The following is a 25,228-nucleotide window of genomic DNA, read 5'->3' on the forward strand; positions in this document are numbered from 1 at the left end:
AGATGTGGCACCAGGAGCTGGGCCGCCACTGCAGCAGCCCGGGTGTGTACCAGCCCAGCAGCCCAAAGCCCCCGGCTCTGTGGAAGCACCCCCAGAGCTGAGCTCCAGCACGGGCACTCCACGCAGCCCAGAGCCCCTGCAGAGCCCAGCGCCTCTCCCAGGAGCAGCGCCGGGGCTGGGGTACCTTTGGGGGTGCGGAACTGCACGGCCTCGGACATGGGCCCCATGCCCTTGGAGTTGCGGGCCTGGATCTTGAAGAAGTAGGGGGTGTCCAGGGTGAGCTCCTGGATCTGGTGCGTCAGCCTGTTGCCCACCACGGGCTCGATGACCCAGTCGTGGATCTCGGCGTTGACGTCCGTGCTGTAGTAGATGATGTACCCTGGGGGAAGGGACAGCTCCAGCCTTGGGGACGGGGGACAGCAGCCCACGGGCACGGCTGTCTGCCAGGGCAGCCTCCAGCGCCTTCCCAGGCTGCTCTGCCTCTGGCAAACACTGAAACCATCTTCAAAAATCAGCCTGCCCTCCCATCTTCCCTCTGAGCTCCTCAAAATGGACGGTAAGAGCAAAAAGCCATTTAAAATATCTCAAGGTTATTTCTGATCACCGTTCCCTGAACGAGGGCAAATTGCTATTTCCATCTCTTTACCTATTTAAATAAAATAAAGCTGCCATTTTCAAAACATTCTCAAAGAATTTATATGGTATTATTTAAATTACATTAAACCAACAAAACATTCTCATACACTGTTAAACAACTTTTTATAATTATTTCATTATTTTTCAGTGTATTAATAAAAGCAACAAGAATCTGAAAAGAACTGAGGCTGCCCTGCACATCCCAGAAGAAAAGGTATGGGAAGAGTTTATGTTCTGTTATTAAAATGCAGTGAAGTCACCAATCATTATGCAGTAAAAGCTCTATAACTTTTTTATACAAGAAGCACAGATCAGCATAAAATAAATACTTGAACCTCTATATATTTATATACACATAGAAATAAATACTTGAATCTGTATTTAATGTATATTGTATGTAACACAATATACATGAGATATTTTCATATCTTGTTTATATATTTCTATCACTATTTATATCTATATGTAGCTTCAAGTATTTATACGTAACATATATGGAAATACAAATTTTTATATTACTATATATCTGTTATATATGTATGTTGTATCTACATCTGCAATGTATGGGAAATGGATTTGTAGAGAATATATATATTATATAAAAAGTATATATTTTATATATATATATATATATATATATATGAAAAAAAAAAAGAAATTATGCTAAAAGCATCATAACAGTCTAGAGGCACAAGTACTGAATTAATTTCAGAGTGTCCTAATTAGTCAGCAGCTCTAACGATGCCCGAGCATGTGGGACCCAGAGTGGCCCAGCTCAGCGTTCCATGGACAGGGGGCCATGGAATGACATCACCACTCGGAATTCTGGCATCACTGACAGCACAGAGTGAGTTAATGAGTGATTAATTAGTGCCTCGGCTGATGGGGCTGTTCCCAGCAGAGGGCACTCGGGCCCCACATCCCAAAAACTGTGTGGGCACTGGGAAAGGGGAGCTGGAGGTGGGAAAGGAGAGTTGGAGATGGGCTCTGGGAAAGGGCAGCTGGAGATGGAGTTTGGGAACGGGGAGCTGGAAATGGGATTTGGGAATGGGGAGCTGGAGATGGAGTTTGGGAAAGGGGAGCTGGAGGTGGGAAAAGGGAAAGGGGAGCTGGAAATGGGATTTGGGAAAGGGGAGCTGGAGGTGGGAAAAGGGAAAGGGGAGCTGGAAATGGGATTTGGGAAAGGGGAGCTGGAGGTGGGAAAAGGGAAAGGGGAGCTGGTGCCTGCTGCACTCAGGCTTAGCCCTGAGTCACCATTTGAGTTCATTTTTAAGCTGCTAACTGCTGCTTGTGCTAAAGCTGATAAATACTGAACAGTTCTGTTCCAAGGGTTTCCTTCACTGCCAGGGCATTTTGGAGCTGGACAATGGGATAATTTTGCCAGCTCTGTGCAGGTAAATGCTGCTCTCTGTAGTTCTCTCTCTCGGGTGTGCCCCTCACTGGCAGCCAAATCCCTTCCCCAAAGGCTCCTGTGTTTCCAGCCAATCCTCCTTTCCCATGCAGAAGAAACATTTTGCTGCCTTTCCCCAATGATTTAATCAGTTTTAGTCTCCTGTCCAGAGCCTGGGCTCCAGTCCTGCCCAGTCAGGTGTCCCAGGTCTGATTCTGCACCATGGTTAATCCTGAGCTCAGACCCAAAACCAGACACTGCCAACAACATGCCATTAAAATCTGATTTCAGCTTTAAACATTGAAGTGGATTATTTCAAAAAGCCCTTCCAAATGGGAATCTGAACAGAAATTATAGAAGGGTACCAGTAATTACTACTTTCTGGAAGTGATTTATCCTATGTGGCAGTGATCAGTTAAAGGCAAATAACAGTTTTCTCCTAATGGTTCTGTCAGGGGAATAAGAAACTGCTCTGACGTCTGTTCTGTGGCACAAAAATGCCACAAGGATGACAAAGAGCACTGGGATGGCTTCTCCTAAACAAACCTCTGATGGGCCAGAGGCACTGGGGACACTGCTGGAGGCCTGCTATTAGAACAGCACAAAGCTTATGGAGATATTGAAACTTTCGGCTGCACTTCCACTTCCCACTGCAGTTAGTTCAGACTGAGTACAGGACGAGGTGCAGAAGTGAGCAGTGAGTGTGAGCCCCTGCAGAGGCTGGCAGAGCAGCCTGGCAGCCCGGGGCAGCTCCCTCATGCCCACCTGTGATTTTGCCGTTGGCCTCGGAGGGCGGCTGCCAGTTGACGATGATGGTGCGGGGCTTGCCCTCCTTGCTCACCACGGTCACGTCCTTGGGGGGCGAGGTTGGCACTGAAACACAAACCCAGAGTGTCAGCAAGGGCTGCTCTGCCACATCAGAGCAACAACCTCCTCAGGGCCTGCATCTCCAGCTGATGTGGAGTTCAATTATATTTGGGTTATTCTCTTTACTGTTATAAATTCCCCGCTCCTGTGGTGCCTCACGGATTCACCCCTCACTGGCCAGTGCCATCCAATGTCAGTGCCTCTGTCCCATATGGAGTTCCACCTTTCCAGGGCACTTCTGGCACCAGATGTGTTCCATGACATCCTGAGCATCCTGAAAAACCTGCACAAATGACTTCCCACCTGAATTTCTTCAGTCATCACAAAAATCCCCCAAGCTTGTGAAAGACACATTCTACATAGGCAGGCATCTGAAATACCTCCCTGTTTCCAGGTTTATTGTGGGCCTCAGACCCAGAAACACCCATTTGCCACTTAAATCCCAATCAGCAAAGTAAATCCACCAGCAACTTAGAGTTTTACCAGCCTGGAATGGTTTGGGTGGGAATGGATCTCAAAGCCCACCCAGTGCCACTCCTGCCCTGGCAGGGACACCTTCCCCTGTCCCAGCTGCTCCAAGCCCTGTCCAGCCTGGCCTTGGCACTGCCAGGGATCCAGGGACAGCCCCAGCTGCTCTGGGCAAAGCTGCAATGCCTGATGGAGCTCCTGAAGATTGATTTAGTTTGGAAGGCATCTGCACCTCAGAGGATTTCAAATGCAGAAGGATTTGCTGAACACAACTGGCTGGCCTTTTCTCTTGGGCTGCCAGAGAACAGCACTGAGGGAAAGAAAGGAGGGGAGAGTTTTCCTTCTCCCTGCCAAAAACTGAGGAAACAGCACAAATGGCTCCAGCAGAAAACTGAAAGCCTTGCTGTGAGCTGGAGCCTCCAGAGGGCACTGACCATCCCTGCAGTGCCACATCCTGAAATCCAGGAGGCTCCTGAGGGGGCAACCCGGAGTAAATCCACCTTGGGTGTTTGGTACAACCGCAGTAGCAGTGATTCTGCATTTCCAGAGCTTTAGGTACATGACCTATTAGAAATCCATCCATAAATCCTCTGGGATGGCCACCAATTATCCCCTGGGATGAAGAGCCAAAGCCCAGGAGTTATTGTAACTATTGCCCCAAATATCCTGCAAAAATAGGATTCAGAGGAAACAAAAATAGAAAATCAGGAGTAGCCCACAGGAGATGAGGAATACACAGCCAACACAGAGCCCAGAATTCCCTACTTTCCTTTCAGAAGCAAATCCTACACGACTTCTCTGGAGTATCCCAAAATAATGAGCCACTCACTCAGGAATTTGGCCAATATTATAAATCACAAGATCTGTTATGAGAAAATATATTTAGCCTTTTTTATTATTATTTCTGTTTTAAATTTTCTCCTTAGTTCCCCAGCTTTTGGGTCATATTTGCAAATATTCCTTACAAGCACTTCAACCTGAACCTTCCTCTTTAAATGCACTGAGCCCTCCTGCATTGTGCCCTTGCTCAGGGGCTTTGTGTCAAATTCTCTTTTAAAACACTTTGTTTGTGCAGCTTTTGCAGTCCCTGCACTCAGAGCAGAGTTATGGCTGAGGATTGAACATGTGTCAGCACAAACACCAAATGGAGTGTTTAATGTGGGCTGGCAGTAGTGGGATGGGAAAGGAGCCCCAGCCCAGAGCTGGCCCCACATCATGGAATTCCCACCCAAAACCACGACAATATTTTCAAAAGCACCTAAAGCTCACTGGGACTTCAGAGTAAGTTCAGATTTTATCCTGGGTTTGCTTTTTCTTAAGCAGAAATTAGAGAGTTTCTATTATAGAATATCTGGAAAATCTCACAAATTCTTTGCACGTTTGATTTTTTTGGCTGTATTTTAATTTAGAAGGAGAACTCTGGGCTCATTTGGACGGCCTTTTTGTCCTCCCAAGTCCATGTAAAGAGAGCCCTATGCATAACAGGCAGTGAATTTAATTGCCCAAAGTTCATTTAACACTGCAGAGTAAGAGAGCTAATGAGGGGCAGGTCAGGGAGGGGGCCTGGCCCTCACAGTCACTCCCTGGGCCTGAGCTTTTCCTGGCAGCTACAAACCCTCCTCTCTTCTGCCCTGAACAGGAATTTAGGGCTCATTTGGATGTCTTAATGCCTACTATGATTTTTTTGTCTTCATCTGCCTCATGCACCTTCTCACTCTGTAACAATTATCATCACATTTAGAGCAAATTTTAATTATTATTTGCTGAAGTGTTTTCTTTGTATTTGCTGCTAACGTGCTTCTTGTGAGACTTTCTTCTCTCCTGCCCATGAAGTGTGGTACATTATTCATGACTCCTCTGTAATTTGATGTAAATTCTCCTGCAATCATCCCTGGCAATTTTCAAGTATGTTGTTGTTTTTTAATCAGAATTTCTGAGTGAACTATTCAGCCCCCCCCAGCACGTGTTAATCAGCAGCACCGTTTCAGGTGGAGGTTTCTCTAGAACATCCCAGGAGTACCTAATTCAAAGGTTGTCCCGTGTGCTGTCATGCTCCAGGTGCTGGATCTCCTGCCCTTGGTCACCATCACCGAGAACTCGTAGAGGGTGTTTGGCTTCAGCCCCGTCACCAGATAGCTCAGAGTGGTGGCATTTGCAGTCTGAAAGGGAAAGCAGGGTCAGCACTTCCCAGAGCACAGCCCTCAGACAGCCCCAGCCCATCTCCATAACCACAGCCATTAATTCAGGCTGGTTCTTCTCTGTCGTGCAAATTCATTAATCAAATATCAACGTTTATCCTCCACTAGAAATTCTGCAATCAGCAGGAGCACTTAGCAGCAGTCAATTGGAAATGAAAAAAAAAAAACAACACAAGGGCCAGGGCCCATTTGTTATGCAGTGGTTAAACCCCTGTTTACCTGGGGGTTCGTTTACAGCATTTCATTAACTCTTCTGGCTGGGGAAAACAAAAAGCACAGCAAGGAACAGTCCTGCCTGGAACCTGGAGCTGCCTCCCAGATCCCTGCTGGAATTTCCAGAACAACCTTAAATGTAAGGAACCATCAACTAAAGATACATTTGTGAGACTTGAAGAGAATGAAGCTTTACTAAGATGTAGATTATTCTCAGAAAAAAATGATTATTTAGGATCACACAAGGAAACTACACGTGGCTCATAGTGGAGTTGGTAATTCAGGATTCATAAAGATCTGGTATTTATTATCAATGGCTTCAGCACCAACAGAATGCATTGGAGGCCCATGGAACAGAGGGAAAGCTGTATTTACAGATATGTATATTCCTCACCTTGACCTGCAGTGGTGCAAACACAGAATTAAGGAGCTGTTTCAGGATCTGACAGGACCATCCAACAACTGCAACAGGCACTGCCTCCAGAAACCACTGAGTGCAGCTGATTTATTGCCAAGGTAAAGGCACAAAGAAACCCTGAGACCTCCAAGATCTTAATTTCTTTTTTCTTACAAGGGATGGAAGTTCAGGAAATGGTGATCCAAGGGATGGCAGGGATTTGTGCCCAGGGCTTTGCTGTCTGTGGCCAGACAACAAAGACTCCTAAAAGGAATTAAAATTAAATCCTCCAACGGGCTTTAGGCCTCTCCTTGGTACACACTCAGTGCAGTTTGGAGTGGGTGGGACTGGGGCACAGCTGGAAGGGCACAGCTGGAAGGGCACAGCTCCCTGGGGACAGGCCTTGCTGGGAGGGATGCAATGACAAGTCCAAGGCAGGAATCTCTCCCTCCCATCTGGCATTCCCAGCTGCCTTACCCCAAAAAGCTTTTCCTCTCCGGGAGGCTGGAATTCCCAGCAGTATTTAAGCATTCCAATATTTGTATTATTTGGTGTGGCAGCTGGGCTCCTTTTACAGGTGAAAGTTCTGGTTTCCATCTCTGCCTTTGACTCTTGGGATCTTTTCATTCCCACTGAGTCTAAATGACACACCTGAGCCCCCCGAGTGTCAGACTCCACAATTTAACAAAACTTCATTATTTTTAAGATCCCAGCCTATCCCACAGTACCAAGGCCTGCTCACCTGCTAGAAACAAACTCCAGAAATATTACCCTGAACAATTTTTGTTTCTCTTTCCTGCAGTCCTAAAAGATCCAATATTTAATATTTTCATTGATTCCTGATGGATCCCAGGACAACCCCACACACCAACAAGGGGGCTTTGGAAAACTGCTCCACTGTTACAGTTTTATAAGTTGTGAGTTTTACAGTGCTTCATTAATAAGGTAAAAAATGGAGCTCTATTTCTCTCTTCATAAGGTCTTTTAAGGATAAACTGTCTAATTAAGAAATGATACTTAAATTATTTTTATTTTTAACTTAATAACTACTTGTGTCTGGCAATGTGGACTTTTTATCTAATTACACAATACTACTCAAATTCATGAAGAACAAGATGAACTAAGACTAGCTTCTGTTATAAGACTTTGATCTTGCTTTATAGATATTACTATATATATATAAAACTTTCAACCCTATGTTTTCTACTGTGTGATATCACACACTTTATTTAAACTATACACTCATCATTCTAGTTCTGATATTTAATTTTGGAAGCTTTTTCTGTGGCTTCAGGTAAAATGCAGTGTTCTTCTGGGGGTCAGTGTCTGACAGCATAGAAAGTCTGAAATTCCCTAACACTCTGTTAGTGCAGAGACAGCTCAAGGCACAGGAGCTGCTTCCCATCTGCTGTTCCCAGGCTCAGACTGGCACAACCCCATGCTGAGGACTGAAATCCTTCACTGCACTGAAATCCCTGTTTTCCTCAGCTTCCTGCACAAAGAAGGGAAGGGGGAACCACTGGTGGCAGGAGCACACAGCCCCTTCCTCAGGAGCTTGTGACAGGAACAGAACATCTCGGAGAACGGTCTCAACACCCAGTTTAGGGATGAGAGGGAGAATGAAACCTCACTGAGCTGAGCAGATGCAGCTCTGGATCCTGCAGAGGTGGCAGGACAAGCACTGCACTCACTGCAGTGAGGTTCCCAGCCTGACTGAGACCCAGCACTCCCTGCACGGTCTGACCTCCCAAAAAACCTCCAGCAGGGCAGGAGAGCATTTCCAACAGAAACAAGGGGAGGAAAGCAGGATGTGGGCTCTCCACACACCACAGGTTACACGTGATTGGAGCAAATTCCTCAAACTTCTCTACTTCAGGCAAATCCTTTCTACATTTTTGAGTAATTTTAAATTATATTCCATCACTACGTGTTGGTTTTGGTCACAGTAAAACTTGTTGCCCACTGACCACCAGCAGTGGAACAGCAGGAATAGTAAATTTACTATTATATTCCATCTTCTATTTTATTTCATTCTCTTAAGTTACTTTATCTCATTAGTTAGTTATTTCATTCTTTTAAGCAATTAGCTAATGAAACTGCAGCTTTATTTAAACCACTCCTGAGACATCCTCTGCACATGACTCAGGAATGTGGCTCAGAAGTAACTTGCCTTTAGAGGAGGAATACACACATATTTACATCTTTTCATTTCAATAAAGAAAATATCTGGATTATAACAAGCTGGCTCTGCAGGAGCATAAAGGGAGCTCCACTGGCTGGGTATTTTAACAACCAGTTCCTCTGAGTCTCATTACAAATGTGAAATTTGCAGTCAGCAGCTCTGAACCCTCTGGGTAACTCTGGAAATTAATAAAAAAATCCAACCAACCACCAAACCAAACCCTAAATCCAGTCTCCAAATCAAAACACATGGCAATGGAGGAAGGCAAGGATGCAATAAAGTTTTTGTTGTGTATTTTGAAACAAGTCAGCTCCCAAAGGACAAGTTCACTATTAGGATTGTAGGAACTGAAAAGGTTCTAAAGGAAACTCCAAACCACGGGGGTAAATCTGTTTTCCCTGCATGGCTCAGTGAGGGGCCCCAGTCACACACCCCCTGTACTTCAGTGACTCTCCAGAGGGGAGCCCACACCTCCCCCTCCCCGGATCAGGGCAGGGGGAAGCTTCAAACTCACCGTGTCCACAGAGCAGAACAACTCTGGAAACTTCTGTTCCCTCCCTGGAGCAGCTCTTCCACCCATTCCCACAACACCCAGCTCCAGCTCATTCCCACAGGAGAGCAAAGAACTGCTCCCACCAAACCTGGAGCAATCCTGCCCCTCCAAGGAGCCCAGCAGCATTCCCAGAGTGGAGCTGGAGCAATCCTGTCCCTCCAAGGAGCCCAGCAGAGCTCCCAGAGCTGTGCCTTCAGCTGGGAGTGGAGCAGGAGCAATCCTGTCCATCCGAGTAGCCCAGCAGTACTCCCAGAGCTGTCTTTGCCCTGGCAGTGGAGCAGGAGCAATCCTGCCCCTCCAAGGAGCCCAGCAGCATTCCCAGAGTGGAGCTGGAGGGATCCTGTCCCTCCAAGGAGCCCAGCAGAGCTCCCAGAGTGGAGCAGGAGCAATCCTGTCCCTCCAAGGAGCCCAGCAGCATTCCCAGAGTGGAGCTGGAGGGATCCTGTCCCTCCAAGGAGCCCAGCAGCATTCCCAGAGTGGAGCTGGAGGGATCCTGTCCCTCCAAGGAGCCCAGCAGCATTCCCAGAGTGGAGCTGGAGGGATCCTGCCCCTCCCGAGGAGCCCAGCAGCATTCCCAGAGTGGAGCTGGAGGAATCCTGTCCCTCCGAGAAGCCCAGCAGCATTCCCAGAGTGGAGCAGGAGCAATCCTGTCCCTCCGAGGAGCCCAGCAGAGCTCCCAGAGCTGCCCCTGCCCTGCCTGGGCTGGGAAGCCCCCGGCCTCAGTACCTTGTACTTGGTGTTGGCAGGGATGTTGGTTTTCCAGCGGACGGTGTAGAACCGCGCGTCCGTGATCTTCTGGTTCTTGGGCAGGGAGTTGTCTGCCCAAGTGATCCGGATGGTGTCATGGCTCAGGATGGAAGCCTGAACTCCCACCGGGGGCATCATGGGAGACGGATCTGGCACTGGAGTGTATGGAGCATTAATAACAAACAAATCAACCTCGGAAGTGTCTGGGCAATCCGTGGGGAAAAGGCCGTGGTTTAGAATTAAAAAGGGAGGAGGTGGCATTTTAATGTCAACCAAAACAAAAAAGAGGGGATGCAGGGAAGTGCAATGAGATGGAAGGTGAGGAATGGAGAGAAAGAGAGAAAAGCCAGAGTTAATAGGTGACATCAGACTGGGCAATAACATCACTCTTGCATTCTCCTCCCTCCTCCAGACAGTAAAACAACAAATCCCTGCTGGCATAGTCCTACTTAGTACCCAGGGCACTCAACCATGGCCTGCGAGCCCCAAACACTCAGTCATTGTAACTTCATTTGCCTGGAGTGTCCACGGAGTCCTCTCCCAGAAAACAAAGAGGAGGACAGAGAGCTGGAGCTCTGGATGGGCAGATGCCACTTCCCAAACTCACGGGGACCTCCCAGAAGGCACCTTCAAAGGAAGGTTCCAAGTGAGAAACCAACTTGCAGTAACTGTGGAACTGCAATTCCTCTAAGGAATCTCCAAGCATTCTAGCTCATCAGGACTAACCCCAAGTGTTGCACCCCCACCAAATTCCTGGGTGGTGTCAGCAGGCTGGGAGGGAGGACAGCGAGCTATGCCATGGCAACAGCTCAGCTGCACACTTCTCTGCTTAAACCCTTTTCTTTATGGGCTACAAAGCCAAAACAAAAACTGCCCAGATGTTGTTTAGTGTGAGTGACAACAGAGGGACACAAAGCAAACACAGGCATCACGTTCAAAAAATCTCAGTGAAAAAGACCATAAACCCAGCTCAGGGCCTTTAGAACTGCACCCATGTGGGCTGTGCTCAGGTGAGGGGAACGTTTGGAGTAAGAACATCCATTAGTAGCTGTCAGGTGAGTTTGGAATTCACAAACGAGCCCAATTTAGGCGGTTTATCAGAAGGTGCGAGGCCAAGCAGTGACAGGGACAGAGAGCACGGGATGGACTGACAGCCAGGACCTGCCTCAGCCCAGCCCAGCCCAGCTGCGGGGCAGCACTCACCGGAGTGGGGCCGGGTCACAGCGCTCTCGTACAGGGGGATCCCTTCCCCCACGTTGTTGAAGGCTTTCAGGGTTATCACGTAGTGCGAGCTGGGATCTGAAGGGGAAAAGAAATCAGCACAACCAATGAATCCTGGTTTCTGCTTCTCCATACCTTCCTTTGTTCCCTGTTTTAATTTTGAACTGGAGGAAGTCTCCACACAGACCTTCTGTTCATGGCCACAGAATCCCACACTGGTTTGGGTTGGAAGGGACCTTAAAGCCCATCTCATTCCACCCCCTGCCTGGGCAGGGACAGCGCAGCTCAAGTTACAGTTACAGCACAGCCTTTACTACCTTTAAGCACAGCCAAATCAGGAGTGAGAAAAACAATTTAGAAGAACAAAACAAAAACGACTCAAACCTCCGATTTGATAGAATTCCCAATATTGCTGTTTCTCTCACTTTCAGACTACTTTACCTCCCACAGAGGGTTCTGTGGAGAGGTGAATCTTTATTTTCCTTTCAAAGGAGCCACCAGTGAATCCTGGTGACATTTCAGTCCCTTTTTCTCCTGCAGCTCGGCGGGGAGCACGGCGAGCTCGGGCTGCTGCTCCCATGGAAGCTGTTAGAGGAGCGCTGAGGGAGGCTGGGGCACAGATGCCATTCCCTGCACTCACCCAGGTTCTCAATGGTGTAATATCTCTGTTTGTAGTCCACCTTGATGGTCTGGGCGTGGGGGCTGCCGATGCCGTAGCCGATGGCGTAGCCCCTGACCACCACGTCCTGGTTCTCGGGCGGGGTCCAGCTCACCACGATGCTGGTGACCAGCGGGCGCACGTGCAGGGAGCTGGGCACCTCGGGCACACGGCTCTCTGCAGGACAGGGAGGCAGAGCAAGGCCTTCTCTCAGATAAAGGCAGTGGCATGGAGACCGTGAGGCAGGAAGGTCGAGCAAAGCACTTTTGGTGTTGGAACGAGAGCAGTGAAACTTTGGGGTGCAGCAAAGAGCTCCAAGAGCAGAATGTTAATGTTACATTCCAATAGATTCACCCTTTAGAAGGCAGCACAGCTGTGCTGAAGCTTACGGGGTTGGGATGGTTTTTGTATCACATCTGTTTAGGCAGATCCATGTTGCCCACGTCACCCAGTTTTATCCCATCCTTCTCCTCCACAAATTCATCTACTTTCAATTCCATCATATTCCTTATGTGGAACATTTCCTTGTGGGTATTACAACAATTACATGGAAAAGAATTTTTCATCACTTTTCTGGTGATGAAAGAAAAGTTCCTGAGCTGGTTGAATAGGATTTCCACAGCTTTAAGAACTGCACTGCAAAGGGTTCTCCTCACTTGTCCTACAGCTGTCACTGCCTTGATCCTTGGATTCATACAATTCATACAACATAAGCAGGAACGACAGAGAAAATGCAGAGTCCACATCAAATGGTCAAACCCTTCCCCCAAAAGCAACACAAGTCTCACCCCATCCCACAGAGACACGGAATGTGGATCCCTAATGCCAGAACACTTCCACAGCGTGCCACCATAAGCCTCATACATTTCTCCTAAGAGGCTTTTCCCCACTGCTGACTGGAACCTAAAAGCAATCTGCCACCCATCCCTGGAGTGTCCCTAACTTTGGGTTCACTTCTCAAAAAGGAAATAAATCCTTTTGTTGGGTGCTGGTGGATTAGGGATAATTCCCTGCACTAGCAAACGGAGCTCCCCACTCCAAATGGAATCAAGGACTTGTGCTTCCTGCAGGGATTTCTTTTTAATGAAACACGCTGCATTTCTCAACAAACATTTAATAAAGCACCACAACAGGATTAGCTGGATCACAGCACAGGCCTGGCCCCCAGCCCAGGGAGCTCTGGGGCTGCTGCTGACACAGCCCAGCAGTTCCAGTTCCCAACTATTAAACACAGCAAAGCTCCAAGAGCAGCACAAGAGGTGACATTTCCACTGCACTGGGGACAAACTCTGTACAACTGTTCAACACCTCCTGCTCTGCACTCAGAGGGAACCTGCTCGACCCCAGTGTGGAATTGTAACACTCCTGCTCCCCTTTACATCCATGGGACTCTCCTGGGAATTATTTTCTATTTATACTCAAAAAGCAGCTGTGGAATAAAAAGAAATGATGCCTCATGTGTCTGTTAACCCAAGAAATGCACAGTGAGCTGTAAATGCATTGACATGGTGTTAAAATTATTCACATGAGCTTTCTAAAGAAAGAAACCCAAGAAACACAGTGTGCACACAGATCTCACAGGTGTATGCAGAGTTATATGAATATCATGTTCTGTTGTCTTAAATGTCAACTTTTATTACTTTATTCAATAGAAAGAATGTGAAGGAAGTCAGATTTCCTGCAACATTCAGAAATGAAAAAATTTAAAGGACAAAGCCAACAGGGAAGGAAAAGGTTATTCTTCTTCTTCCTCCTTCTGCCCTGCTTAAATTTAAATTTAATCCTGGTGCTGTCCTCTGGCAAAATGTTGTTTTCTGCAGTTCAGGGACACTTCCATTGCCCTGTGAGGTGTTAATTTACAGAACTCTGCCCCACCCTGGGGACCTGGCAGCTCCAAGGGTGTCACATCCCCTAAGGGCCAACAGACACACGGAGCAAGGGATTTCCAGACCCACATCCCTGACTGCTCTGTTCACACTGGAGAAGGAGCAGCAGAGGACCAGGATTCAGCTGAGCATCAATCCCAGACAGAGATGGGAGAAGGGTTTTCCAGGCTTCCCGAGCCAGCTGCTGAAGGATCCTCCAGCAGCAGAGAGCAAATCTTGACCCATTTCCATTACTGCACCTCTCAGCTGCCAGGATGGCTGAGCCTGCTCTGACACAGCACAAAAATCCATGGGCTTGGTGGAGCAGACCCTCTGTTGAGAAGAACCCTTTACAGCACACACAAAGAGCTTTGGAATATCCCATTTAATGCTCCAACAGGCTCAGGAGCCTTTCTGCCATCATTGGAATTTTCAGTGTAATTATTCTAATACCCACAATTCCAATATAATTTGTATTAAATACCTACAACAGAATTTCTAATGGGAGATGTGGTGCAGAAAATATAGAAAATATAATTAGGAAATATAATTAATCTCCTTTTTCTTCTGTGTAAAATAAGTTACTATGGGTCAAAGAAAGCACTGCACCAACATGGGGTAAGACAGCAAAGGGCTGTGGCTGAGAACATATTCCATTATTTCTTTCCTACTCTGACATCTTATTGTCACTACAAATGAGTATTAACATACAGCACTAGGAAGTGTAGAAGCAGCTTCATTTCAAGCCACCTTATTAACTTGGCAAGAATTTTCTGTTAAAACCGAAATGGATGCCAATCCTAAATAAAGCTCATCGTGCCCATAGAACAGAAGTGCAAGGCCAGAGGCTGGCCTCCCGAAGGGGCAGCGGGCGCTGGCGAGATGAAGTGGATGGACTTGCCCGTGCCCAGCCCGGGGCTCTCACCGTCCAGGTCGCTCTCGAAGGTCTCGGCTGACACCCAGTCCGTGGCGGGGCCCGTGCCATTGATGGTCATGGCGGCCACGCGGAAGCTGTACTCGGTGCCTCGCTCCAGCCCTGCAGGACGGGCAATTCCCACAGCTCCATCAGCACAGCAGTTCCCAGAAATCCCACAGCTCCATCAGCACAGCAGTTCCCACAGATCCCACAGCTCCATCAGCACTGCAGTTCCCACAGATCCCACAGATCCCACAGCTCCATCAGCACAGCAGTTCCCACAGATCCCACAGATCCCACAGCTCCATCAGCACAGCAGTTCCCACAGATCCCACAGCTCCATCAGCACAGCAGTTCCCACAGATCCCACAGATCCCACAGCTCCATCAGCCCAACAACTCCCACAGATCCCAGAGATCCCACAGCTCCATCAGCACAGCAGTTCCCACAGATCCCACAGATCCATCAGCACAGCAGTTCCCGCAGATCCCACAGCTCCATCAGCCCAACAACTCCCACAGATCCCAGAGATCCCACAGCTCCATCAGCACAGCAGTTCCCACAGATCCCACAGATCCATCAGCACAGCAGTTCCCACAGATCCCACAGATCCCACAGCTCCATCAGCCCAACAACTCCCACAGATCCCAGAGATCCTACAGCTCCATCAGCACAGCAGCTCCCACAGATCCCACAGCTCCATCAGCACAGCAGTTCCCACAGATCCCAGAGATCCCACAGATCCATCAGCACAGCAATTCCTACAGCTCAATCACCCTGGCAATTCACACAGCTCCATCATCCCAGCAATTCCCACAAATCCCAATTAAATCCTGGGAACTATGGATAATCCAGCCTTCCACTCCCACTGCCCCCACAACATCAGCGCTGGAAGGGACTGGGAGGGCCTGTTTGCAGCCAGGCTTTAACTTAGGACCATTAATTAATTTAATTAATTAGTTTTAAGAACAGGAACACTGCACCATCACCAAACCTGAGGGTGGCACAGAGGCAGCAGCTGTGCGAACTCACACACTTGTTTGATGTATCTAAGAGTCTGTACTAAAAAACCAGAGCACTCAAAATTTGATATATTGGAACCTCTCCAGGTTTTGCTGCTAGCAAAAATACACTGGAATTACAGGAATACCTCAATTCTGTGAGAAAACTGAGACTTACTAAGTCACAGCTGAAGTTTCTGAGAAAAAATCAGTTATCTTGTTAGAAGCTCTTCCAGAATCACCCAGTTTTTTCTCTTTTGACCAAGTATTGGTTTACAGAGATTTTAAAGAGGAACACAATGTAGTGTTGCTCCTGCTCTCATGTACTGCTCGCTCCTGCTGAACAGAACTGCAGCTCTGGTAGCAACACATGACTGACACTAAGTGAGGGACTAGGCTGGATTTTTAAGTGTACAACAGGATGAAAGGCACTCCCTCTAGAATATTCCAGGGACCTGAGGTGGGATATTCCAGGGCCGCCCAAGGTCAGCTGTTCCCAGGGCTCAGAGCTGGGGCCAGGTGCCTGTGCCAATCCTGCCCAGCCCCTGCTCCTCTGCCCTCCTCCTCACCTTCACCTCTGGCATTTGGGCACACAATGAACCCAGTCACCTCTCCATGCCTTTTATAAACATTTTATAAGGAATCAGCCAGTCCACTTAGCAAATCCATGGCCAAATCAGGGCTAGGAATCAGGTCACCAGGCTCTACCTGCACCACCTGCAGCCCACAGGACCCCAGAGCTCCTTTGGGAACTGCTTCTGTTTGTATTCCAAGGCAGGAACCCCAACCCCGAGTCCCCTAAAAACAGCCAGAGGACAGGAACCCAATGGGATCCTGTCCCTGAGCCCCCTGAACACAGCCAGAGGGACAGGACCCTACAGGAACCCAATGGGATCCCATCCCTGAGCCCCCTGAACACAGCCAGGCACCCCAGGGAGGACAGAACCCCACAGGAACTCAATGGGATACTGTCCCTGAGCCCCCTAAAAATATCCAAGGAGGACAGAACCCCACAGGAACTCAATGGGATCCTGTCCCTGAGCCCCCTAAAAATATCCAAGGAGGACAGGACCCTACAGGAACCCAATGGGATCCTGTCCCTGAGCCCTCTAAGCCCAGCCAGAGGGACAGGACTCTACAGGAACCCAATGGGATCCCATCCCTAAACCCCCTAAACACAGCCAGGGACCCCAGGGAGAACAGGACCCCACAGGAATCCAATGGGATCTTGTCCCTGAGTCCCCTAAGAACAGTCAAGGAGGACAGGACCCCACAGGAATGCAATGGGATCCCATCCCTGAGCCCTGAACACTGCCAGGCACCCCAGGGAGGACAGGACCCCACAGGACCCCAATGGGATCCCATCCCTGAGCCCTGAAGACAGCCAGGCACCCCAGGGAGGACAGGACCCCAATGGGATCCCATCCCTGAGCCCAGAACACAGCCAGGCACCCCAGGGAGGACAGGACCCCAGTGGGATCCCATCCCTGAGCCCAGAACACTGCCAGGCGCCCCAGGGGGGACAGGACCCCAATGGGATCCCATCCCTGAGCCCAGAACACTGCCAGGCGCCCCAGGGGGGCCAGGCGCTGCTCACCTTCGATGAGCTGGGAGAGCTGGGTGCCCGCCACGCTCTCGGTGACGTCGCTCTTGCGGGACGCTTTGCGGTAGCGGATTTTGTATCCCGTGATTTGCCCGCTGTGGGTGCCGGCAGGAGGGGGCTGCCACTGCAGCAGGATGCTCTGGGAAAGGCAGCACAGGAAGGTATTGGGGAAAAAGTCTTTAGGAAGGCTTTAAAAACCCCCTCCACACGCAATTCCAAAGGCACAATGGGCAAATATTTTATTTTTAAAAGGGCCCAAGGCACTCCAGAAGTGTGTCTGTGTGTGCCCACGCTGCAAACAACAGTGAGCAGGGATTCCAGCTCTGATCCTTCCATCAGCAGCACTGACACTGCATCCCATGGCCAGCCCACAGCTGGGCTGTAGTATCTCCAAGCCCGACATTCAGATATTTTCTATAAAGAGCTCAAAAACTGCGTGGGAGTAAAAAAGACCCAAAGCAGCTCCAAAATGTGGCCAATCTAAGACCCCCCAGCCTTTTATTTACCCATTGCCAGCAGGAAATGGCTCCAGTCTTACCTTAGAATTCCGAGCCTCCAGAGTTAGATTCTGTGGTGGAGCACTGGGGACTGGAAACATTAAAGGAATTACAAACCCAAAACTTTCAAATATTGCATTTCCACCCCCACTACTTCCTGCTCTCATTTGCTATGGAAGTACAAACCATTCTGATTTCAGGCAGCACATAAAAGAACTACCAATCCTCCCACAGGTACTTTCTGACACAGTGAATGGCTAAGGACAGTCCTTTATTTTTATCCTGAAGAAAAAACTCTTTATTCAGGTCTTTATTTTCACACTTATCTAAATAAAATGTGTTTTACATTTAAAAGCACTTCTTAAACTCTCAGAGAAAGTATCCCATCCAGCTCTTTCCCAAGGCAACTCTTTACTGAACACATTGCTTGACTGGGGGAACCCACGTTTAAATTTCGAGCCTGGATTTTGTTATCCTGATTTTATTTATCAGGAAACCTCTGAGTCCCCAGGGCCCTGTGACAGTGAGGAGGTGAAGAGCATCTCAGACACTGGGGCTGCCTTTGAACTCCTCTCTGCTTGTTCTTTACTCACTCCTCATGGCAGTGAAATCCAGGCAAAAAGGGAGTGCAAGAAAAACCCTGGGAGCAGGGAATTCCTTGTGGCTCCACAGCAAACGTTGGCCCCTGGCAGAACTGAGGCTTCCCTGGCAGGAAGGGGAGGCTCCAGGGAAGCACAAAGATGGGCAAGGAGCACAGGGATAAAGAGGGATGAGGACTGCTCCAGCCTGCAGAATTCATCTTCCAAATAACTCAACCCAGGCACAGTAACATCCCAGGGAACCCCTGAGGGCATGAAGTGGAAGAAGAGTTTGTAAAGGACAAACCTGCCTCACCACCACCCCACAGAATGGAGAGGAGCAGGATTTGCCTTCCCTTGCCAACCCAGCTGAGCCTGGAATCACCACACCTGAGGATGGAGAGCTGGGGCTGGAGAAGCAGCACAGTGGAGAGGAGGGGATACAAGGCCAAGCTTTCCTTGCTCCTCCAGTGTCACCCTGCCACGGGCAGGGACACCTTCTGCTCCCAGCCCCATCCAGCCTGGCCTGGGACACCGCCAGGGATGCAGGGGCAGCCACAGCTGCTCTGGGCACCTGTGCCAGGGCCTGCCCACCCTCCCAGGGATTTGCTATGGACAGGCATCTCCTGCAGTGGGACAGCACATGGAGAGCAGCCTGGCAGGAGCCCCAGGACATGCTGATGGCTCAGAGGCTCTGAGGGAAGGGCCTCAATCAGGCTCCAAGGCTCAGAATCCACTCCCAGCTGTAATCCCTGATCACAATTCCAGGAGAGGAGAAGCAATCCTCAGGAGCAGCACATAAACCTGGGTTCAAATGGTAATACCTGCAGAGTTATCCCTGCAACAAGGCACTGTAACAGATTAGGAGCAAAAACCTACATAAAAATGCAGATGCTTTGTTAAATCAGGGCTAAAGGAAGCTTAGGGAGAAATCCATGCAGGGAACACGGATTGCTCCTGGACACTACAACAGAAAAATATGGGAGGAAAATGTGCATAATTTTGGAAAGATTTCAGAGCTTGCCAGGGTTATGAGACCATAAGAAGCAAGATGACATCCTTCAGAGAGCTTTAGAAAGTAAGTACTTATAGGTTAAATGTGAAAACTGAAGCTGGAGAAGAAAGAACTCCAGGAAAACTTCAAAATTACATTGCAATTAATAATGAGTTCTTCTTCAAACAACCAAGGAGCTGGCAGCCCTTTAGAGAAATCAGTGAGCAAATGGTCAGGGAGGGCAGAAAAGACAAAGATAAGGCCACCCAAGTCTCTCTTTGCATTGGTAGTGAGGGAAAGGGAAAGGAGAGGTTTCCTTGACACCCTTCCAAAGGATTCCCATGGTCCCTCCAACTGCAGTGTCAGTGTAAGGGATTATGGAACATTCAGACACAGGGAACAGCAGCCTCTTGCCAGGGCCATGTGTTATCCATCCAGGAACTCTCAAGGAACTGGGGAGTGAAACAGCAGCAAGACTTCTGCAACCTCTCCCCGTTTATCTTGATACCAGAGGTGGCAAAATGTTGCCAGCAATAAACTCAAACTCCACCTGCTGGGTCAGAAACTCCCCCCAATCAACCAAAATAACAATAAAGCATGAAACTGAGAAAGCAGGAGCTAGAGTAGGAGCAGAATAGGGATTTCTCTGTCTTTCAAGGGAAATCAATTTTAAGCAATGAGGGGATGGGAGGGAAGTGCTCGTTGAAAGAAAGGCCAGAGCAAGAAGAAGGGGAGAGATGAGCTGGGGAGATCCCAGGATGTGATCATCCTGTGGTAAAGAACTGCACAAAGACCTCAGGATGATTCCTCTTGGTGCTCAGAAGAACCCAAAAAGCTCCTCAAATGCAAGTGATGCCTCACTTCCACCTTTGGTGCCATTTTAGTCCCCTCTACCTGAGTTTTTAAAACAAAGCAGAAAAGGAACCTAGAGAAAAGTTCAGAAAAGGGCACTAAAGGTTGAAACAGCTTCCACAGGAGAAATGGACAACCATTCCTGTGTCTTTGGAATCTGGAAAATGGATGAACCAGGGAGACCACGGCAAAGGTCCACAGAATGAGGAGTGGGACAGAGGAATAATCAGTGGACACTGAGTATTCCCTCCTTCAGGGGCACAGCCCCAGGCAACACGGGACCCCAACACAGAGCAGGGGCAGAACAGACAGAAAGGGGGGATTTTTCAGAGGAAATATGTCTGTGGAACCTTTGCCCATGTGATGTTGTGGATAAAAGCTGGTGTGGGTTCAAGAAGATGCTGACAGGGTCTCATGGAAGAGGAACTGAATTAGCAAATACACAGAAACCACTGCAAAGTTAGGAAGTGCCCCAGAAACAAACCTGGACCCACAGAGAGTTTGGGACAATGTTCCCCTCTGCTCCTTGTCACTCCTGGGGAGAGGATTCCAGGCTCTGCCCCCTTTCCCTGTGAGTGTCCTTCTGTATAAACTTCTCTCCAACAAATACAAGCTATCACTAACTCTGATCACTGCAGTTGCTCATGTATCTCTGTTTGCTCACATCGCCTCTGTATCTGCCTTATAAAAAATACTGACCCCACGTCCTGCTCTCACCACTCTGTGCAATGGATTTAACAATATCTGTGCAAGCACAGGAACACAATTAAAATGAAAGCACTCCAAAAACAAGAGTCAGCTCATATGTGAGAGAACCTAGAAAACAATTTGGAGTTGGTGCCTTCAGCGTATTTTTTTTTTCTGTCCACGCTCAGTGTAGGCTCAATAATCCATGAAATAAATGGCTGATGCTGGAATGAAGGATACCATTGTTCAGGAATCACAATCCCAGACCCTTCTGCAGGTGCAGCAATTTTCCTTCACCCAATTCTGGAAGGCCTCCGGGGGGATTTTGACCGTGAACAGCCACATGCAACAACGAACAAACCCCATAAAAGTCTGGTTAAAGATTCACTTGTCGGAAATTGCTGGACAAATCCTGGAAAAACCCCAAAATCCAAGGAAGTGGAGCAGCCTTACCGTCTGACAGGGTCCGGACCACGACGTCGTGGGTGGAGACGCCGGGGCCGTGCTTGTTGTAGGCGACCACGCGGAAGCTGTACTCGGTGAACTTCTTCAGCCCCGTCACCGTGTGCGCCAGGCCTGCCACCTCCACGTCCTGTCCCCACAACACCCCCGGGTCAGCTCTGCTGATGCCTCAGCTTTGGCTTTTGTATTCTCACATTCTGTGCTGCTTTAGTGTGAGGGTCTGGGATTCATGTCAGGGGTTGGTGAGCTCTCTGCACAGAGCAGGGAGACAAAACAATTCCTGCTCTGGCTGGGACCAAGGACCAGTGATCCAAATCTCAGCCCCAAGAGCACAAACAGCACGGACCAAAGAGAGAAAACAAGCAGGATGGGATTGCATGGGCTGGAGCTGGAATTGGACAATTAACTCCAATAAGCAAATGGGCCAAAACTTATAAAAGTGAGACCCTGTGACCGGTTGTCCATTTTTTGGTGACCATTTTGGGTTGTGCTGTCCAAGGTGGATCTATTGAGGCTTCTCAATAAATCCCTACTTTATTCTGTAGCTCAGTCTAGGTCTGTTCTAGGTCAGTCTTCTCCAGGCATCACTCCAGTGCCATCAATACCACAGAGTTCCTGCACAACCCATAGCAGGACTGACACCTCTGTGCTACCTTCAGGCACAGCCAGGACTTGGGAGGATGACAGCTCTGAGTTTCCAGGAGAAAATTCTCCCTATTTAAATCCTAATATGACACTGGTCCTGGACATGGAAAGGGACCCGGAAACCATAACTCAAAACCATCATAATATATATCACTATAATTGAAATAGCAGAATGCAGAAGTACAAAATGCAACAGCCCTATTTAAAAACTGATGTAAAAAAATATTTAAAAGCGAAGAAAAATATTCTTCCCTTTGCTTTTTAAAGCTGGAATGATACTGATATGCAATCAGATGGGAATGTGGCTGTGAGGACTGGGATTAATCCTCATTATTCTCAGGAGACAGCCCATACTTTGACAGAACACACTGAATGCTTCAGTGGAATACTAAGAAAATTAAATTAACTGGATGCTCATCAGTATCAAAATATCAATCACTGGGTCCAAGAACTCAAGAAACCTTGGATTAGGGATCATGCCAAAATCAGTATTTAGCCTGAACTGCTAAAACCCAGCCCATAACTCTGTGCAAGTGTCCTTAATATCACCTGCACCAGAACAGCTCAATAATGACATGGCTGCTCTCTGCCTTCTCCTCTTGTGATATGATGTAATTCCCCAAAACCTACTTGATGGTGACAAATATCAAATCAGGGCATCACCAATAAAATGGGTTTCATTCCCAGCCCAGACACAAACATTTCACGTTGAAATTCTGATTTAAGCATTCCCACATGAAAGCCTAAAGCATTCAGCCTGTCAGAAAAGCAGACCCTCCCCACGGCGTGTGCAGCCCTTCAGGGCAGTCTGAACAGCTGCAGCAGGCCCTGTACCTGCTCCGTGTGCTGCCCCTTCTCCATGTAGTAGAGTTTGTAGTTCTGGATGTCCCCGTTGCCCGAGAGCGGCGTCTCCCAGGTGACGGTGACGGTGGTGGGGGAGCCGGAGAAGGCGCGGATGTTGGGAGCGGGGCCGGGCAGCTGGACTGCAACACAACGGGGGAACTCTGTTAGTCCTGAGCCTGGAGTGCCCACCTGGCCAGCACCCCAGGAAAAGGGGGATTTTTCCCATTGTGACATTCCATACGGATCCACCGCGGCGTGGAAGGTGGGACCAAGTTTCCAAAGGAGATCCTGCTCCCCTTTGTCTAGAATGACCCTACCAAGTGACTTGGTATTTGCCTGAAGTTTTCTCTTTTTCAGTTAATGGTCATTAACTTGGTCATTTACTTGGCATTTACCTGAAGTTTTCTCTTTTTAAGTGTATGAACATTAACTGAAAAAGAGAAAATTTAAGGCAAATGCCAAGTAAAAGCAAAAAAAGTATTCCTGTTAGAGCAGTTTAGAGAATTTAGCAAGGAATGTCCCATCAGCTCTTAATGGTAACAATAAATCCCACAATCCCACTGACATGGAAAATCCTTGGAAACTGTGGTCCGCAAGCACAACTTTTAAAAAGCATCAGATTCTGGGAAAGGTTGTGAATGGGGAGAATAAAAAATAAAATCAATATCTTTGGCAAATTGAGGAAAACCCCAGGAACATCCTGGCTCACCCTCGGGCTGCGTTGCCACCTTGAGCGGTGCCGAGCTCTCGCCGGGGCCGTGCCTGTTCTGGGCCACAACCCGGAACACATAAACTGTCTCTGGCATCAGGTTCTGGATCATCACTTGTGTCTCTCCAGGACGACTCGTGTTTTCCACACGTTCCCTTTGGGAAACAAAAGGGTTGGGCACACACACCACCAGTGATCAGTAAATGAGGAGTAGCTGCTCCTGCGGCGTGTCCCGTCTGAACGTACCCAGTGTGTAAATGACGTGGGATCTGCACTGTGCTCCCTGCACAACACCACAGGCGTGTGCCAGAAGTGCTGCTGACAAACTGCTCCCAATTTTGCAATTTCCCTTTGCACAAAACCGAACGCACTGAAGGAACAGAATAAATTACACTTGACACCCACAAACTCGGAGTGGTTTCTTTGTTATTTCCATGACAGCAAGTGATAATTCACAGTGACAGTTTATCCTACAGCTCAGGAGCCAGCACAGAAACTATTTTAGCAGCATGCACAGTCTGGCAAGATTTAGGGCATTCCTTTTAATCCTGTGGGGCTGCTTTTTGGGGATTTTTCAAAGGAGCTGTTTTAACATGCTCTTCTACCTCCAGCCTTGCCTCATCTCCTTGCTGAAGTCTGGCTTTGTTGAGAACACCCAGGGCACGGCCATGGCACTGACACTGCTTCCACACAGAGTGGAGGTGAAGTGAAAATTCCGACCTCCAGCAGCTCCTGGAGACAGATCCAGGCTACCCACCCACAGAAGGAACACACTTGGCATGGGAAGGGGCATCTCTGACAGGCCAGCATGTTGTGAGCTGGAAGCCCCAGCCCAGCTGGGAGCACACAGGTCATGTGTGGGGACACCTGGAAGGGGCATTGCTGCTGCTCAGTGACCTCCAGCCAACCCTGGCACCAGAACACGACGCTCCCCCTGCAGAACAGGCCTCTGCCAAACTGAGGGGAACATTAGGAGATCAATCATTAAGCCAAGGGCAGCCTTTGTTTCAAGGCACTGCCCTGCACCTGAGCTGCTGGGGCTGTGGCTGGGTAATGCTGCCCGTCCTTCCCTGGGAAGGAGCTCCCTGGGAAGGCCCAGAACTCCAAAAGGAGCAATCAGGAACTTCTCACTGGGCACAGGCAGGGGACTGGGCCTACTGTGGGCACCATGCAGCCCCTCTGGGCTGCCAGGCTCCCCGTGGGACAGGGGTGGGCAGGGACAGTCCAGCCTCAGCCCCACCGACACCTGTTAAAGCATTTCTGACACAGGAACTCCAGCAGAACCGTCCCAGTCTCCCCTTCCTCCCTTCCAGCCGCTCTGCTGCAGTTTCTATCAGGGAAATAGGACCCCAAATCCCTCTTTTTTTTTTCATCCACCCGTGTGGTTGATTTAGCAGAACCTGGCTGAAAACATTCTGAAATCCCTGTTGGTTTCTGCACTATTAAACTGTATCTATAGAGAGGAACAATGCACTCTCTGTAACTAAATACCTATTTACATCCATTTGCTAGAATGTTCCCCTTCATAAGCTCAGCTAAAATGGCACTGCATAAACAGCTTCATTTATTTCAGCTTTTTATTAATTATCATTGCTAATTTTTCCACTTTGAGCACAACGTTTTCTCGAAAACACGTCTCCAAGTGGAGCTTCCTTAAAGACATGCTGTAGCTACAAGGATGGGGATCTGAGAGCCCAGCCTAAGTGCCAATGGACTCACAGCTGTGAGGTAACATCCAGCTCCCATTAACATGCAAAATATAGCATTTTCTGTCTCAAGTGCCAGTGCACTCCCTGATTTGATCTAAGAAAAAATGGTAATCAGCAAACCCAGGTTATTATTTAAAATTAGAAAAGAAAAAATTATTTTACTGGAAAGACAACATTTACCAAAAAGAAACAGACATGTCACAGTATTGCAAATTTTCAGTAATAACCAGGGCTGTGGCTTCCCAACAGCTTGGTAAAAATAGGGAGAGATTAATCTAATTAAGTGCTGAGTGAATCCTTCCTTTATGGCTGTTCCTGGGGAGCCTGGAGCACCTTT

The 25,228-nt window shown here is 48.4% G+C and overlaps 1 protein-coding gene across 9 annotated transcripts in view; it reads right to left on the bottom strand.

Annotated features, from left to right (window-relative positions):
* NEO1 (neogenin 1) overlaps positions 1-25,228 on the bottom strand; it is a 168,687-nt gene that overhangs the window by 16,382 nt on the left and 127,077 nt on the right. For 6 of the 9 annotated variants that reach the window (XM_077785860.1, XM_077785859.1, XM_077785857.1 and 3 more), the window contains exons 9-20: positions 23,183-23,337; positions 22,465-22,613; positions 20,977-21,115; positions 17,454-17,503; positions 16,910-17,054; positions 14,321-14,431; positions 11,513-11,707; positions 10,855-10,950; positions 9,631-9,854; positions 5,382-5,520; positions 2,792-2,899; positions 185-379 (exon numbers count right to left, since the gene is read on the bottom strand). In XM_077785860.1, the coding sequence (XP_077641986.1) occupies positions 185-379; positions 2,792-2,899; positions 5,382-5,520; positions 9,631-9,854; positions 10,855-10,950; positions 11,513-11,707; positions 14,321-14,431; positions 16,910-17,054; positions 17,454-17,503; positions 20,977-21,115; positions 22,465-22,613; positions 23,183-23,337 (1,706 nt within the window). The remainder of the gene's footprint in view (positions 1-184; positions 380-2,791; positions 2,900-5,381; positions 5,521-9,630; positions 9,855-10,854; positions 10,951-11,512; positions 11,708-14,320; positions 14,432-16,909; positions 17,055-17,453; positions 17,504-20,976; positions 21,116-22,464; positions 22,614-23,182; positions 23,338-25,228) is intronic. The other 3 variants (XM_077785861.1, XM_077785858.1, XM_077785864.1) reach the window with 2 other exon arrangements.

This window comes from Lonchura striata, chromosome 11, assembly GCF_046129695.1.
Source record: "Lonchura striata isolate bLonStr1 chromosome 11, bLonStr1.mat, whole genome shotgun sequence".
Classification (NCBI taxonomy): domain Eukaryota; kingdom Metazoa; phylum Chordata; class Aves; order Passeriformes; family Estrildidae; genus Lonchura; species Lonchura striata.